The 19,061-nt window shown below is 44.3% G+C and overlaps 1 protein-coding gene across 1 annotated transcript in view; it reads right to left on the bottom strand.

The window, feature by feature from the left end:
• ITPR2 (inositol 1,4,5-trisphosphate receptor type 2) overlaps positions 1-2,372 on the bottom strand; it is a 254,839-nt gene extending 252,467 nt beyond the window's left edge. The window contains exon 1 of the mRNA XM_072331407.1: positions 2,148-2,372. Within this exon, the coding sequence (XP_072187508.1) occupies positions 2,148-2,239 (92 nt within the window). The 5' untranslated portion in view covers positions 2,240-2,372. The remainder of the gene's footprint in view (positions 1-2,147) is intronic.
• Between the last annotated feature and the right edge of the window lie 16,689 nt (positions 2,373-19,061).

Here is a 19,061-nt window from a genome sequence, read left to right on the forward strand (position 1 = left end):
ACTGTGCACGCCTTTTTACCTTATTTATAGTGTGGCCTCACTCATGCTTTGTTTAAGAAACAATTAGCCTTTGACAGCTTAAAATAAACAGCACTCTCTCTCTGTTACAGAGCCACTAGATTCAAGCTGGATTTTAAGTTCTTGCTGCTACATGAGATTGATGGACCACAGACTGCGAGCCACAAGCCGGTTTGCTCTCCTTTCCCTGACCTTGGCAAGATGGGGACACCTCCACACAGGCACTGGCAAATGTGCAGCTGGTCAAAGCTCTCTCCTGGGCTTACTGGTGCTTTCTTCCTTGGACATAATGGTGTTTGCCTCTTGCCCAGCTGTAGCCAGCCCAAAGGCAGTGCCTGTGCTGCCTGGCGCAGGTAACACCACCTGGCAGCACGACCTTCAATGTCTGCCCAACTCCTGCACCACCAGCAGAGGGTCAGTGCTCCCACTTAGAGGGCATGGGAGTATTTCACTGGCAGCTTCACTTTTCCTTTGGATCCTTCAAGCTCCTCAGCTTCAGTCCACAGCTGTCTTTGGACAATGGGGAGCACAGGATGCTGAGGAGCTGCCAGAGCTGCCTTGTGCTCTTGAAGCCCTGAAGGAGAGACACAGGCAGATATCCTGCCTCATCCTGGAGGTGTCCTCCAGCTGGTTAGCTTGCTTTTACTACAGGAAAGCCTGGAGTGATGTTAGTTAGGGTGTTAGCTTAGGCTCAGTGACTTCTGCAGAAGAGATCCCCGGTGCCATAGGCACACTGCAGCCTTGGCTTACTGTCCATAAAGCTGGGGTAAACGCTCTGCCCTAGCTCCTGGGGACAAGAAGCCACCAGGTAACCGAATGCAACAGTGAAACAGAGCCCAGCAACTCCAAAACAAACTCTCCTGACACAGAAGACATGCGGGGGCTACAGGAATAAGAAACAACAGTCAATGGTTAGCCGCTGCAGAAAGCAAACATTTTCAGACAGCATTTAAGATTACAAGAGTCAGCAAAACAAAAGGAGATGTGAGACACGGGAGTCACAGATACAAAAGGCATGAAATTACCAAATAGAGGAACAAACCATGGAAAAACATTTGTTAACATGAAATGATCGCACACAAGAATAGGAAGTAATCATAACATAGAAAAAAAAATATAGAGGACTACAAGCTCCAGCTTCCTTCCAGTAAGGGTAACACAGCAGGTACCCCCACAGTCATCGCTGCTATCCTAACACTGACTGCCCTTGCTTGTAGCCCCAGTGTTGGGCCTCAAGGGCACCAGCAGCTCAGTGACAGGAGCCGTGCACACCTCACAAACTAAGGGTTGACATCAGCATGGAGTACATTTGCTTAGCTGTAGCTCTGAAGGTACAGCTGATGTCTGAGAAGCAAAAACTGTTGTTTAACCTGGGTTTGAGCTATCTCGTGGACTGAATGGCTACGATTCATCCCACCAGCACACAGTTCGGGCATGCTCAGAGACATGCTCACCTTGGCCATGGCACTCAGGCACTGGGACTCTGCGTCAGTGGAACCGTGAGGGCTGTGCCATAGGTAAAGAACGTGAGGGGTGTGCTCCTGGAGGCATGCCCCGGCGGGTGTGTGGGATCCCAAGGGGCAATCAGAAGCACACAGAGAACCCCAGGCAAGCAGGAGAGAGGCAGCTACGGTTGCACCGCATCTTTCCATCCAGCACAGAAGAAACACAGCTCGTGGAAGAAGCATCTCCACGGAACGGAGTATCTGGTTACGAGTAGCTGCTTATTGCCTACCGCAGGCAAGACCCCACCGGAACACGAACGAAGGAGAGGCACTCTGTTCAACGAGCGAGCAGCAAAGCGCTCCCAAGTTTGTGCCCTTTCACACCTTTGCAGTGAATCACACGTATACCAAAATTAAAAATAATAATAGTTCCAAGTAAGTACATAAATAAATAAAAAGCTCTGCAGCCGCGAACGCGGCGCACACGCGGCACCCGGGCCGGGGCACTCCGGGTAGGCTGCGCCGGACAGAGCCGAGCGGAGCCGGGCCGGGCCGCTGGCGCTCCCCGCAGCCCCTCTCCTCCTCCTCCGCACTTCCTACTTTCCCCGCTCCGCCAAGCGCCGAGCCGGGCTGGCAGCGCGCTCCGCCGGCCGCTTCCTGTGCCGCCGCCCGCCCCGCACTCACCCCAGGGTGCTGATGAAGCCATTGACGGAACCCTCGGCGTAAAGGGACACGATGTCCCCGATGTACAGAAAGCTGGACATTTTCTCAGACATTTTGCCTCATTCTCCGTTCATCTCGCGCTCCGCCACCACCCCCGCCCTCCTCGAAGCCAGACGACACCGTGTGAGTCCGGAGGAGCGCGGCGGTACGGCGGCGAGCGCGGGCCCGGCCGCGGCTCCTGCGGCGCTGACAGGAGCGCGGCGTCGCTGCCCCCCGCAGCCCGCCTCGCGCCCCGCACCGCCTCCCGCCCGCCTCCCGCCCCTCGCGGCGGCCCGCCCCGGCCTCGCCACATGGCCGCCCGCCTGGCCCGGGGCAGCGCGGGGCCTGGGGCCGAGGTGCAAGGCTGCCCCGGCGCCGAGAGGGGCCCGGCGCGTTGCCGCTGGAGCTTGGCGGCGTGCTTACTCCCGTGGATCAAACTTTAGGAACGCGACTTCTTTCACCCGTACTTTCTCTACAGCTCTAATCGCAGACACGCATACCCGCAGCACCAGTTAGCCACTGCGTTTTTCCAACAGCTAGCTGGGAATTGTGAAGAAACAACAATTTACCCTGTTCAAATACTATGCTTGAACGCTAGGAGTATAAATCTGGTGGCAGGAACAAGCAGGTTGCTGTAAATGAGGAATAAACTGAAAGCACGACACTTGCATTACGTGTCCCACACTCACAGATTCCAGCTATATCTCACTTCTACTCCGAGCAAACATTCTTGGCATCAGAAATGCTGAGTCTCAACATTAATGTTAGGAAGAAAAAAAAAAGTGTTACCATCTAGCCTGCCCAGAAAAGCCTGTCGTGCCATTTTGGACTTACCCTCTTGCTCTCCTGTGCTGAATGTTCTGGATTAGTCTCCTCTTTGTACCCAACAGCATGCAGAGCCACCATCAATGCCATAAGACCTGAGCCTGCATTCTGCCTATGAAAACACACAAGAGCACATAAGCCCCAGGTCTTATGACTTCCCAGGTTCCCTCAGTCTCCTAGATTAACTACAATAATTAAAGTGTTTCTATGAAATGGTGGCAGAGCAGTGTGAAAGGGTGACATTCAGGCTTTGGGGATAACAACCTGAGCAGTAGGTGCCAGCCCACTGACATCAGCAGAGGTCACATAGGAACTAAATGGGAGCCACAATGGTGACACAAGAAGGACCTTATTGTGGCCTTCCAATACTTGAAGGGAGCATATAAACAGGAGGGGGGATGACTGTTTACATGGGAATAGCAATAGGACAAAGGGGAATGGTTTTAAACTAAGACACTGGAGGCTTAAGTTAGATATTAGGAGGAAGTTTTTCCATTCAGAGGGTTGTGACACATTGGAACAGGATGCCCAAGAAGGCTGTGAATGCCACATCCCTGGATCATTATGGTCCTTTTCAACCCAGGTCATTCTATGATTCTGTGAGGGCTGCTGCCCAGATGGGGTGACACAGGAGAGGCCAGAATCACACCACCCATGTAAATGTCCACTGGTAGCTGATACACACAGGTTGTCAGTTGGGCCTGGTACAGTGTACTGTGCCCCAACATCTGCACGTGTGTGTAGGACAACTGAGTTCTAACATTACAAAAGATTCATTTTAGGAAATTTTTAGCATGTACTTTCCATGGTAAAGCTCAGACGAACAGGAGCCCTATAACTCCTCATCTTCTCTGCCTCTTTTCTTCCTGGTAAGCCAGGGCCAGGCTGCACTCTGCTGCATCCCTCCATCCATTTGTCCTTACTCAACTGGAATGCACTTACCACCTAAAAGCTGTTACCACCTCCTAGCCCTCTAGTGATAAATCTTGATCCAGTTCTGAGCAGTGACGGCTACTAGCTAGAAATGATCTGTCTGAAAACAGTAGGCTTCTTCCTCTTTGTGGGGAAAAAAACAGCAACAATCGGATTCAAAAGGCAGTCAAGCATTTGAACAAACACTTCATTTTAAATCTGTATCATTGAAACAGTCCAACAATCTCACTGAAGTTACTAGATTTGTATATTGAAAATAAGCAAGCACTTTCCTGCTTTCCTCAACTAGGTCTAAAACTGGTCTGCAAAGGAGCCCTTGCTGATCCTCTCCTTGCAGACAGGAAACTTCAGCTTGACAAATGCTTCTCCAGCATTTTCAACAAGCATTAAGCCTACTTTTATTTAAAGTAATGTTCGTGTCTCACTGAGTGTTAGTTTTATGAAGATAATATCTGGAAACATTTTATTAAGATGAAAGAGATTTTGTCATAACAAAGTATACATAGAAAAAAAATAAAGTGTGGTCCAAGATCATAAATAGAACATTGCTAAATTTGTCTGGAGCAGAAATAAACCAAATTGGTTTACTGATATAAATATTTTTACTTCTGTTTTTAACCTTGCAGCTAGTTGCAGAGCAAAGGTGAGACTCTTTAGTCATTAAATTGGATTAGCTGAATTAATAGCTGCATGGAATTTTACAAGGCCTTCAACATAGTCCCACACTACATCCTTATCTCTAAATCAGAGGTATGGATAAAGAATAAGCTGGATGATCACAGCCAGAATACTATGGTCAATGGATCTATGTCCAGGTGGATGAGGTAACAGTTGGATTTGATGTTCTTTAAGGTCTTTCCCACTAAACTATTGAAATGGGTCTAGAGGAGGCCACAAGGATGCTGGAGTACCACCCCATGAGGAAAGGTTGAGGGAGCTGGGCCTGTTCATCCTGAAGAAGAGAAAGTCCTGGAGAGACCTCATTGCATCCTTCTAGTATTTAAAAGGAGCTTACAATCTAAGAGTAAGACCAACATTTTACACAGCAATAGGATAGGGGGGAATGGTTGTAGAGTAAAACAGGGGAGGGTCCAGATTAGAAATTAAGAGATAATTCTGTACACAGAGTGTAGTGAGGCACTGACACAGGCTGCCCAGAGAAGCTGTGGATGGCCCATTCCCTGGAGGAAACCAAAGCCCGAGTGGATGGAGCCCTAGGGTACCTGATCTAATGGGTGGCACTCCCATCCATAGCAAGGCAGTGTGAGCTGGGTTGTCTTCAAAGTCCCTTCTAAACCAAGCCATTCTGTGACATGGTATATGCTTTCTGATTGTTATCTCCTGTAATCTTTTGTCTCAAGCTGTGCATACAGGCGCCTCCATTCAACAGGACCCAGCTTCAGGAATCACTGGTGCTGACATACTGCCTCAGTGTAAACTCTGCTCCCCATCAGGGAAATGAAGAAATCTTCCTTATTCAACTTTCATTTGAAGCCTATCACTTATTTCAGAAATTCATCTATTTTTAGTGACTTTTGAAGCAACACTCTCAAATTAAATCTCTATGTTTGTAAATACTTGACTTTTTTAAATAAAGGGAAGACTTATCATCTCTGCATCCTTGATTTTTGCTGTTCATGTCAATGCTGAGGCACAGAAGATCAGCGGCTTATCCATAGAAAAGTCAATAAAAGTACCCTACTGCTGCATTTGAATTTAGATGTGAGGATGCACCATATTGAAATTCCTTTTAACTCAAAGAAATAAATCATCATTTAGATAGGCTGACATATTCTTAAGACATGAAAGGTGGAAAATAAATAAAAATATGAAGACGTCTGAATTTCTTGTTAATCTTACATGAACTTACAGGGATCTCCTGACGCTGACCAAATATCTTATGGATTTGAACACTGCCTGAGTGGAAGGGCTTTGATCTCTCTCCTGTACAACCTCCCTCTTGTAGGAGGGTTACAGAAGTTACAGATGTATACATCACTTCAGTGAGAGCAAACTGGACCAAGGGGATGCATATGCAACCAGTGGCACTGATGTTTCTTTTCATGAAAGCAGCACACAGTGCTTTCCAGCTGCAAGGGAGCAGTGGGAAGAGAGGAATGCCTTGAACTGTTTCAGTACAATAGCTATAGGTGGAATTAGGCCAAAACGCAGTATCTTTGGATCCAAAGCCTTGATTTTGTTTCTCATTTTTCTAATGCAAAGAAGAAAAAAAGAAAAAGAACAAAGATTATCGCATTGTAGACATTTCAGCACTTAAAACCCAGCTCTGATCTTAGAGTCCAGCAGTAACTGGAGTACTTTTTACACTCTAATCACAAGCAACGTATAATTATGGCATACTTGAGGAATGCTTGGCTTTCAAGGCACCTGATGAAGTTTCTCACACCAACTGGAGACACCCCATTACCTTGTGGATGGTTGTATTTAAGACAGCTTAGATCTTCCTTGAGCACAGAGGCATTTCAAAACCTTTGGAAGTATAAAAGAGAGCATTTATTGGCCTAAGAGCTGATTAGAGAGAGCCAGAACAGCCTATTTTGACAACACCCGCACAGAAGAATTGATTTATTGCTGCTAGTGCTTTGTTTTACTTTGCCTATAGCAAACGCCAAGTACTAGATGATTTCTTGATAGTTAGCTACCTGTGTGCACTCTTTCTGCCTTTTTTTCCCCCACTGTACAAGTTAACTCTTTATGCCATTGTTTGAAACAATCCATTGGTGTCGGTGCCATACAAAATATCATGCATCTGGTGAATACCAAAGAAGAAAAATACCCAGGTGGGGGGAAAAGGCCCGACAAAGAGAAATGTGATTTGGTAACCAGAGGAGTCAGTCTCATGAGTCACGTAAATGTACTGTATTTGACCAAGACTGTGAAAAACAGAACACAGAGCACTCACCGCTGCTCTGCCCAGTTTATTCAACCTGTTATAGTACAATCATGGAACCGTGGCTAAATTCCTAACACCTAGTTTTACATACGTCTTCCCTGACATTAGGGGTGGTCCTGGAAACAAACATCTCACATCTCTCACCTCTGTGAGGCTTCTGTATGGGCACAGGGGTGAACTCTGTATGTTCACTATCTGTGCACACACATTTGCACTATGATGTACATGCAGGAGCAGGGCTCACTTGCCATTTCATACAGCTCACTCTGTAAGAGCTAATATATGTGTTAATTTGAGAATTTAAATAATTGCTGGCTTGCCATAATAACCTCTTGAATTAAACTCAGAAATAACAAAAACTAAAGTTACTTGTGAATTTATTATTTAAGTAAAAAGTTTAGATTAAAGAGGAAGCCTGAATGCCCTTCAAACTGTGGCGCAGTACAACAGCTATGTAAATAAATTCCTGAGAGCTGCTCCAAGGCATTCAATTGAAAATAATTTTACTTGTGATACATTCAAGCCTTTTGAAATAAGTTTTTGATAGTTTAACAACCAAAGTTGTTCATTCACAGGGCCAAATATGAAAGCTTGACCGAGGCAGAAAGTACAGTGTTTCTTTCTTTGAAAACTTCTATCCAGAATGGATGCTTTATTTGGAGAGTTCAGGAAGTTGAAGCGTTGCCTTCTATCACCTCACAGCCACAAAGCAAGCATCAGGAAGCACACAAAAATGAACTTACTATTCCCATGTGGATCGAGTGCCAACAGTTACACCAAGTTTGCTTTCAGCCTTGCAGAACTCACTGCCAGCCCCCGGAGACTTGTTAATTGCGCACTGTCTCCTGGGGTTTCTTTTCTGCTTGGCTGCCTGAAAGCAAAGCCTTGCTCTACAAAGCAGAGAGATAAACATACCTTGTTTGGTATAATAAATGGCCTCATTTTCAGCTGCTTCTTCAGCTTTTTTTTCTTCAGCCCTATCCCACTCCCAACTATGACCTCTCCAACAGCAGAATCAGTGCACCTGCAGAGCACAGTGTCTAATTGCAGAGCCATCTTTAATACTGCATTACAAGCTGAAAGGCCAACCTTATTACAAGGCAAATACGGCAGAATCACTAGTCAACAGTTTTCTTAAATAATTAAGTATCTTGATCGACTTTTCTACTGAAACTCAGTATCTTAATTTTGGCAGAAAAAAAGTTAAACTTCACCAAGATTTCCACAAACAAAAAATACCTTTAGAAAAGCAACAGCTGTAATGGGAAGCCTAAAAATGCAGTTATGTTCACAAGCTGAATAAAGTGGCAATAATTAGTATTCCTGAAAAATACAGCTATCCTATACAGCACATAAAACAGAGGAAGATCTCTGTGACCACAACAGAGCAGCAAGTAAATAATGTATCTGAGGAAAACCACCCCCTTCCTTTCGTTTTTATTATGTAAAGCATGAGGAAAAACATTCCAAACCTATGGAAGCTTTGTAATTTAAGACTGCTTAAAAAGCCACCTTAAGATCTCATGGCTTTTTTCCAGTCTTTTTTCTCCTGTTGAAAAGTTGTGGTGTTGTTTTCTGTATTGGCTGTGTTTTTGTTTACAAATAAATACTACTCTTTTGCAAGAAATGAGAATTTTTTTCTTACTCAGAAGGTGGTGAGGCCCTGGTACAGGCTGCCCAGAGATGCTGTGGATGCCTCATCCCTGAAAGCATTCAAGCACAGGTTGGATGGGGCCCTGGGCAGCCTGAACTGGTGGGTGGTAACCCTACCCATTGCAGGGGGTTGGAACTCTGTGATCTTAAAGTTTCTCCCAACCCAAACCATTCTATGATTAGCAACATACGGTAATGTAAACATCAAAAGATATCCCCAAAAATGAAAAGTAGGATTCAAATTAAGGGAAACACCAAGTAAATAAAGGAACCCGCTTATGTGTTTTTTTTAAGTTAAAGATTAATGGGAAAGACCATAAACAGAGAATATGAGGAATCATGCATGATTTGTATTATGTGTGAAATTAGCTGACTATGTGTTACGTAAAACTCTGTGGGTAAAATGAACTACACTTGAGGAGCTCTTGTGTACTTTTAACTAGTAGTAAATCAGCTACATTTCATTATTTCTGCTGATGTTCCTGCTGGAAGAATATTCAACTCATTTTTAAGCAAAGTATTTTCTTTACTCAAATGGCAAACAAATCACTGATTAAATGGAGAGATAACACACCCAGATGATTTGCATCAATGTAACTGCACCTCAAGTCCTATAATTATGCATTATAACACCACTATGAAGGGCTTGAACCAAAATTCCCCTTGCAAACAAAGCCAGAGTTGGTAATTGCTGCAAAATGACGTTACTAATTTATTTTTTAGTATCAACCCCTGAGGGCTGTTGAGATCCCAAAAGATCGTAAGTCTCCAAAACAGGTGTAAATTTAGCTTCCTAGCCTTTTCCATAGTATTTTGAGTTTACTGATCTAAAATATTTCTTCTTTTTCTCCAAAGACAGTGTGCACACAATCATTTGCAATCCACTACTACGGATACCAAGGGGCAGGTAAAGCAAGAAGCAGAATGTTGTCGCCTAAATCTTCATTGCTTGGCCTTCACAGTGAGCTATAACAAACATGCTGCTGACAACCACACCACTGACGTCAGCACTTGCATCCCAGCTCCACTGCAGAGTTCCACAGTACTGCATCTGGCAATGCCATTTCCATGGACACAAAGGACTTGCCTCTGGGCTTTCTCCCAAGCTTGCTTAAGGTAAGAGTGCAACTCCAAATCTGCATGGAGGAGGCTGTGGGCAGGATAGGCAGGCTGTGGCTGCTCTTTATGTTACTGCTATTTGAGGGAGGCATTGCTAGTTATGACTTGGATTAGTGACAGGAAAAAAGTGAAGCAAGCACAACTTGAAGAGGAAAATAATTTGGCTTGTTGCACTTTTTTTTGCAGTGTTTATATGTGAACCTTGAAAAAAGTTTCTTACTGATGCACATCCTCTAAAAGCACTGTGACAAATAGTCTCACGCTCCAGTGACAGTCTTCAATGATGCATTTGAGGAGCCACATTCCAGCCACAGATTTGTTGCCCAGCCTACCAAAAACACCAAACCTTAAATATATTTAAAAAGATATTAGAAAAAGAAATTATACAATTTTTAGAAGTATCTAGAAACAAGGAACCCACTCCAACTTGTACTTTCCTTGGAAATAATGTCTGCACTGGTGATGACATGCCAACTCCATAGGAGACAAATGAGGTTTCTTCCAGTGTTTTGTCAAAGAGTTCATGTCAGAGAGCTGTCCTGATGTGCAGCCAGCTAAACTCTTAAAAGAGAGAGAAATATCCCTCCCAGGCCTTCTAACAACATGGACCCAGGTGCTCAGTAATGCTCAAAGGGGCATAGAGAAATTTAGGTGCTGACACCGTTATGCTTTTAGGAGAGAAAAAAAGAAAAAAGAAGAGTAAACCAGACAGCAGGCGTATTCCACTGTAGAAACCTAAGGTAAACTGATACCTCACATAAGGAGCCAGTTCTGTCCCCTCCATTTGAAAATGATATGTTAGGAATCGAAAAGTTTCCCAGAAGGTTAACAGTGATAAAAGAGAAAAACAAGTGCACAAACATTCTCCAAGTTTAAAGACAATAGATGTGGACTATAGTAGTCTACCAAATCAGGAGTGGCATACAGAGAGCTTCCAGGATGTTTCACTGCCTCTGCAAAGGCAACAACTGAGAGGTGCAGAGTGAAGCCACAGAAATGAGCTACACACAGAACAAAGAAACAATGTGTGGTCCATCACATTATAGGCAATGCATTCTTTCATAGAGTAGAGCGGGTGAGATAAGTTTACATAGACTCATGGGAAGATCAAAAATGGCCACAGAAACCAACTGAAAATTACTATAAAGAGGGACACCTTATCCAACGGATGTGTTTCCAGTTTGGCTGGAGAAGCATTGAGGGGAAATATCACTATAACAGGGAATCATAGAATCATCACAGAATGGCTTGGAAAAGGACCTTAAATGCCGTCTAGTTTCACCCTCTGCAATGGCAGGAGCACCTCCCAGTAGATCAGGCTGCCCAATGCCCCATTCAGCCTGCCTTTGATAGCCCCCAGGGATGGGGTATCCACAGTGTACCTGGGCAGCCTGTGCCAGGGCCTCACCACCTTCAGAGTGTAGAATTTATCCCTCATGCCTAAACTAAATTTCCCTTTTTTTAGTTTAGAACCATTCCCCTTGTCCTGACACAAAGATGAATAGTCAGCTTTCCTGTAGACCCACTTGAGATACTGGAAGGCTGCAGTGAGGTCTTCCCAGAGAGAGCCTTTGTTTCTCCAGGATGAACAAGCCCACAACCCTCAACCTTTCTTTACAAGAGAGTTGCTCCAGCCCTCTGAGTATCTTTGTGTCCCTCTTCTGGACTCACTCCAACAGCTCTACATCTTTCTTGTGCTGTGGGCCCCAGGTCTAGATGCAGTACTGCAGGTGGGTCCTCACAAGGGCAGAGAAAATGGCAGCTATCACCTCCCTCACCCTGTTTTCCAGATCTGTTTTTACAGAGTCCAGGACAAAGGTGGCTTTCTGGGCTGCACATTGCTGGCTCATCTCTACCTTTTCATCCACCAGAGCCACCACGTCCCTCTCTACAGGACTGCTCTCAAGTAGTTCTTCCATTCTGTACTTATACCTGGTGCTACCCTGTCTCAAGTACTGCACTTTGCACTTAGACTTGTTGAACCACATTAGGTTCACATGGGACCACTTCTCCAACTAGTCTAGGTCTCTGGATAGCATCTCTTCCTTTTACTGTACCAACTGCACAACTCAGCTTGGTGTTGCCCACAGACTTGCTGAGGCTGCACTCAATCCCACAGTCTAGGTCACTGATAAAGATGTTAAAGAGTCCCAGGATGGACTCCCAGGGGACACCTCTCATCTTATGCAAGGTGTTGTCCTGTCCCAAGGACTGGACCCAAGCAAATGATGGAGTAGTCTCATCATTCCTATAGCACTACAAGTAAAGTGGTACCAAAGGTCCAACAGATACTGGACCAAACCTAAAACCTCAGATGTGGTATAGGAAGAACTGCCTTATGAATTTTAAACAGATCTCAGAAAGCACAGCAACTGAACCAGTCCCACCACCAGCATCCCTTGGAAATCTCAGTCATACAACACTTTCCTTCACGCTTGAGTTGGAATTTGGCTGGAGCAAAGACTGAAGTACCTAATTTCTTGTTGTTTGAATAAAGAGAAACACCGCTGATATCCTGGCAGGACAAGTTTCCCTGCCCTGTGCTCTATGTCACAGGAACTAGCTGTAAAGACAAGATGTTCTCTGTAATTACCTAGGAACATCTCTTGTTTACTTTGGTTGAAACTCCAGTGATGTCCCACCCCTGCATGCGGAGCATGGAGTGCACCTCTATTTTACCTGTACTGGCAAAAACACATACATAGAGGAAAGATGAAGAGATTACACAGAAAAAGTTTTTTTCAGTATTCTGGCCATAGGTATTTGGGAGCAAGGATGTGCATAGACAGGTCTGGGGCGTTTCAAGCAACTGCTGCATCATTTTCAGAGTCATTTTCTCATCTATCTGCAGCATTTGGATTAGCTGAGCTGCACACAGTTGTTTGCAGAACTACTTTATTTCCAGCTATCCCAAGGCAATTACTGAGCCTCCAGTTTTGGTTTGAGATGGCACATGTTCACAATTCAAGGCACCTGCCCAGCAGCAGTCTGGCCCAGTGAAAGCACTCTAGATTTACATCCCAGACACCTCAAAGAAGAAAATCTACTTTTTGTTTTAATAAAAAACCATCTAAAGATTGCTTGAGGGATCTTTGGAAATCCTCCAGATGTGCTAAAGGCTGAAGAGAAAGGGGAACTGTGATGCTTCTTGCTTTGTACATGCACTTGACCCACTCCAGCCTTCCATTAGCTTTTCTGTCTCTAGACTGAGCTGCTTTAGTCCTGGGCAGCTCTCACATCCACCATGCCTGAATACAAGAGGAGGGGGAATTTTCTCTGTCTCTCACATGCTCACATTCTGTTGTGAGGCAAAACTGCTATGCTCATCCTTTCTCACTATCCCTAGTCTCTCTGAATGTGGCTTCTATCTGGTGTGAACCCTGGAACTTTCCTTTTCCATGCTCTGCTCCTGGTCCTGAGCTTGCACCAGCACAGGCAAAACCACCAACTGGACTAATGCAGACCAAAAGATCAGACCCATCAGTATTCAAACTGACCTCAACATAGGTGAAAGCAATTTTTTCTCTGTGCTGCTAATTATGCAAACAATGAAAGGCCATTTTCCCACATCACACTTCATCACAAGAGTCTCTGACAACATGAACAACCCAGAAGGAAAAAGACAGGTCCATCTTAAAAAGCTAAATGCCCTACTTTATGTTCTTTTCTAGTAAATCCCAGTATGGATGCTACAGTCCAAAAAACACTGATAGAAAAAAGACCTCAAGCACAAAGCCGGCACAAAGGTAAGAGCGGCTCCCTAAGCTCTCAAAATAAAGTTCTTTGTTTACAGGTGTCAGACACACAAGGATAAATATCATCTCACTTATTTAACTTCCTGAGCTGTAATTTACCTACTATAAACAGAGCTGTTTAGTCCTCATCTGTATCAGTTTAAACAAAAAAAAATAATGTTATATCCTCTTTGTATTAATATCAATGCTCAGACACTGTTCTTCACCAAGGTGAGAAGGTCTGAAGACCACCAAGCACTAAGGAAAGATGTTTCATTTTCAACATGGCATCTAAGGCAACTCTTATGTTTTGGTTTCTTTTTTGAGGGAGCATATCCAATGCCTTGAAATCTGCTTTCTTTGCCAAGGGTAATCCTGTGTGAAAGCGACATTAATATTTGGTTTTCCCTTTTTGTGAGAGAGGGATACTTTACACAGGAGTGCACTGCAAATGCAGTGCAGTGACTGTTGTGATCCCAGGACATAATCTGATTTTGTGCTGTTACTGGGGAAAAAAGAGGAGATATTCACAGTGCAGATAGACCATTCCCAACAGGAGCATAAACTGCTTCTCCCATCCTCATACCAGGAGACAACTGGACAATCTTACTTCTTCCATAGATAATTCTGATGGTAGTTCTCCTTTGTTTGTGGCCATATTGGGCTGTTTTTAGGATATGACCACCTGGTAACAAAAATAAATGTTTATGTTTATTTCATCACCAAGTAGAATATTAAAGAGATGAAGCTTAAAGAAAATAATAATAATTCTTTCTTCAGAAAGACATTCCGTGACATGCACATCAAATACTTGTAACCACCCACATCCAATGCCACTTCACAGCACCTTCGGGTTTGCTATAAAAATACTCTGAGGGAGAGGACAAAAAAAATAGTTATCAGCAGGAATTCTGTTAATTGTCACCAAAAGCCTTTAGCTAAATCATTTCCTGTTCTCTGAATCCAGCTGGAAGCACTTGCCAGCAAGAAGGCGGTCACGTAATCGCATGGCCCAGTCACTCTCTGCGACACAAACAGAGGAAACGACATCCTATCATAAATCTGTCAGTCATGTACCAAATGGGTATCGTGAGGGCTGGGCTTTTCCCTCCCTAATTATCACTTGGCACACAGAAGCAGGGTTTGATATACTATTTGTGTCATAGGCTTTTTCGACAGCCTAGTCCCACAGATTCAACCTCTCGCAGACCTGGTGCCAGAGCAATGAAGCAGATCCCTCGGTGGGGAGACCAGAGGGAGCTGAGGAGACCAGCATGTGTTGCTGCCCTCCCACTGATCTGCAGGGTGAGCATATATGAGAGGCTGAGGGCACTGCCCTTCAGTGGATGAGCTGAAGATTGAAGTTAAATACGAAGTTAATTTACTTAATGCAAGCTGATAGTCATTGTTTTGACATGTCTGGGCATATTCGAGGAGTAGGTAGGTGGGTCGAAACAAAATAGCAAAGAAAACATCCATGAGCTTCGGTAACAAAAGCATTGTACCTGGACTTTTTCAGAATAAGTGTATGCAGAAGGAACATCAACATCTACCAATCAGCCTGGTGCTTGATTACAGGCAAACAAGCACAGCAGTAGAGTCAAGAAGCACTGTGTAGATCATAGGACAGGCACGGAATCAGAAGGGAAACAGAGACACCAAGAAGTAAATGGCAGGAGATAAAGAGGAGCTCAGGAATTTGAGGAAGTAGTGGCGTCTGAAGGGCAGGTTGGCATGTGGGTAGGGTGGTCCACACAGAGCAGGCCAAGGCAAGCAGCAAGATGTGAGGGAAGCCCATAGTTGGAAGGAGGCCTTCAGGCATGCATTTTGGATGCTGAGGGCTGCCAGAAAGGCCCAGACTGATTGGCGGGGTCTAGATGATCACCCAAAAGCCACCCAAAAATTACTGATATATTTTGTCCATTCTTGCCAGGGCAGTCCTGGCAAAGACAAAGGCCTGCAGTGGAAACAGAATTACAGCCTGGCTTTGGTAGCTGCAGATCCAAAACACAGCCAGGAAGGCACTGTAGCTCTTCCGCTGCTCATTCTCATTCTGCTTTCAGCAGGAAACATCATCTCAGTTACTGTGGTAACAAAAAAGGGTAACTGTTGTAGTAACAAACATCATGTATGCAAATTCAAGTATCCAGGCACAACAGCCCAGAGGGAAAAATCAAACAAACAAATAAACAAATAAACCAGCACAGTGGTAATGAAAGTAGACCTAGTGCAAGGCACTGCACTTTGGCCACAACAGCTCCGTGCATTGTTACAGGCTTGGGGCAGACTGGCTGGAAATCTGTGCAACAGAAAAGGATTTGGGTGTGTTAATTTACAGCTGGCTGAACATGAGCCAGCAGTGTGCCCGAGTGGCCAAGAAGGGCAATGGAATCCTGGCTTGTATCAGAAATAGTGCAGCCAGTAGGAGCAGGGAAGTGATCGTCCCTCTGTACTCAGCTCTGGAGTGGCCTGGCCACACCTCAAGTACTGCGTTCAGCTTTAGGCTCCTCACTACAAGAAAAACAGTCAAACAGGCTGCCCAGGGAGGTGGTGGAATCACCATCCCTGGAGGTACTTGAGAAACAGAGATCCTTACAGGAGAGTGAAGAACGTGTCAGAGATGTTATGTAATACTCCGCTGCATTGACAGACCTGTAATCAAGGAGCATGCACAGTCCTTTCCTTCCCCCAGCATATTCAGCTTCAGCACCCACAATTTCCTTAGAATTAAATTCACCCCAAACCTCAAGAGCTTCAATAAAGACCCTTGCATACCTCAACATGAGTCATGAATGTACTTTGCTGGGTCTTGTAGCAAGTCTCAACCCACACTAAAATGTAGTAACTTGTTTTTCTTTAATCTGTGGCATATTTAGTATGTGGGGATCATATTCAATCCCCTATTAGTGATGAAGCTGGAACTTTTGATAAGTCATATGATTCTTTAAAGATAAGGAAGCAGGCTCCTGGCTGGCTGGCTTTATGGAAGTCCCAGTAGCTCTGCAATTATTGGTGCAATCATGTACCAGATGACATGTTTTCTGACTTATGGTTCTCTGCATAATTCTTAATTTAGTCTACAACAAGGAAAAAAATGGGCATAAATCAAAGAAGTGAAGCAGAGAAAGGGAGAGAGGCAGAAACCGAATCCTGTAGATAGCTCTGGGCCAACCTGATTGAGAGAAAGCTGTCAGTATTGCCATCAAATCAAGAATGAACACAAATATTGTCTCTGCTATAACTGAAAGACAGGGCAGCCATGCTTGTTTCCATCTGGCTCCTTGCTGCCTGTCCGCACAGAAGGTGTGGCAGAAGATGAAACTGAGATCATTGAGAGAGAAGAAAGGGAAGTAAAGAAAAACCTGAGGGAAGCCAGATTCCATTTGTTCCACTGTTCACAGAGCAATTTGTTTAGGTAATTGCCAAAGTAAAACAAACAGAGAAAGAAAAACATCTGGGAGGATAAATTGGTAGGAATGATCTGGCTGTACTTTTGCTTCCTATTCCCCATCAGTCAACAGCCTCTCACTATCTGCAATGCAAAGAAGGCAGAAAGGGGGGAGGCTGCTTTAGGGTTTCTTTAATAGCTTTAGGACTCAATTTAAACAACAGACATGGAGGAAGGAGAGCAAATAGACCAATAGCCTGGTTTTCAATGCCTTTGAAACAGCCTAAGGGTTAATAAGGTGCACAGTGGTCTGTAAACCCAGCACTGGCACCGGCATCAGACTGGCACTGGCCCCGCTGCTGTTTCCTTTGTGTCTTTCTCATAACTTCCCAGAGGGGCTAAATTAACAGATCCTATGAGAAGGACCCACCTCAGATTATAAGAGAATTAGATTTTCCTCCTTTCCAGCAAGCAGATAGGAACCATCAAATGTAAAAAAAAGCAACGAGTAATGGCAACAGCATCTGCATTTCTGGAGGACAATAGAGGGGCAGTGCTAGAATTAATAGCATTTTAAGCCAAATTTGGGGCTGGTGCCAGGGGAAGGGAGCTCTGTCCCAGACTGTTACATCTGCTGAGAGTAAGGCTAAATGGAGCCCATTGAGCACGACGAAAACATTATGAGGTTATTACAACAACTTGTTTGAAAATGTGCAGCGGGAAGCCAGCAACGCCAGATGAATACAAAACCCGAGCCCAGGAGCGGTGTCAGGCAGCATAAATAAGGTTTTGTCCTCATGTCCATGATGAACCTCGTGTTTGTTGTTTGGGACATAACCCATTGCCTTTAATAAAGTAAAACATAACCAGAGGGCTGGAACTTGGCGGGCCAGCTCCCATCCTGCTGCAGTGTTTGTGCAAACCTCAGCTCTGCTCACACTCCTGCAACTGACAGGAGAAGGGCAGAGGGGGAAAAAAAAACCACAAAAGAGCAGTAATTAGCCAAAAGGTTTCAGCTCCATTTGCCACTAAGGATGGTTAGAAAAACACCAGATGATGCAACTTCTGAAATCTCTTTTGAAGTGCTGGCCCATGCTTGTTATCAGCAGCCAGAAAGAGATGCAAAGCTTCACAGACTTTCAGGTCTCACAATGAATGGAACAGAAGGGGAAGGCCTAAAGTCCCGAGTTATGGGCAGCTCCTTCTGCCTCTCTGCCTAAGGAGAACAGCAACACAAAGCCAAGCGATGACACTTCACTTCCATCCAAGGCAACCAAATGGACTTTTCCCTACTAAATAACTAGTATCTTCAAAAAGGCCCAGATTTTATTATAAGCTTTCCAAAGTTTACGAAAAGACAGTGGTTCACCCTAAAAATGGAAGCTTTGCAATTAATTTTTTTCTTCCATTTTCAAAGAATTTGAAATGAAATAAATGAATAAATAAATGAATGAATGACACTCTGTAGAATGAAACCACTGAAGTAAATTCTTTCTTCTCGGCTTTTAAACTCTCCCCAGGATAAAAAATCTAAGATGAATTGGTGAGGGCTTGTCTGAGCAGGAAGCATTTTATCTACTCAGTACACAGCTGTAACCATGTCAGTGCCTGAGCCTTTTTACTGCAGCCTCTTCCAGCTCAGCGAAACAGTTTTCAATATTATAAGCAGAGTTTTAAAGAAGAAAACCATAATTTAAAAAGAAAAGAAAAGAAAAACGCTTGTAGCAAAACAAGGGCATTCACATGGGTCGGTAAAACCAAATTTAACACCAGAACACATTCATGCCTTGGCTTTCATGTCTAGACTTTCCCACAGAGACAATTTCTCAGAGGAAACATGGGGGGTGGGAGGGAAGTGAGGTGGGAAATGAAGATACTTTCCCAGTGCAAGGCAGAATGGGAACCAGAAGCAAGTAAGGACAAGGCCTGAGGAGTGTTCCATCAGATGTCACTTTCCTTTATCTTTTCCACCCTTTCCCCCATTCACTTTGCAATAAGAGGAAATGGTTGGAGGCAGAAACCCATAGATGAACACTGGTGTGTTTAAAAATTACAAGTTGTCTCTATGTTTGTTTTTCATTTTTATTTTATTGTTACTATTTTGTTTTGAATTTTGAAGAAAAGACCTGTAATTTCCACTGCAGATATCAAAATGTGACTTTCTCCATTGCATGCATTGAGTCACACTGGACGTTTGCCATTTGGTCCCACTGAACACTCAGACAGGTATGCAGCCCCTTGGTGACAGCACCTTTGATGCTGTGCCTCTGTACAGAGGGACATGGTGGGCTCTGCCTCTTTCAAAAAGGCCAGGTAAAACAAACACCTCT

Source organism: Excalfactoria chinensis, chromosome 1 (assembly GCF_039878825.1).
Source record: "Excalfactoria chinensis isolate bCotChi1 chromosome 1, bCotChi1.hap2, whole genome shotgun sequence".
NCBI classification, from domain to species: Eukaryota; Metazoa; Chordata; class Aves; order Galliformes; family Phasianidae; genus Excalfactoria; species Excalfactoria chinensis.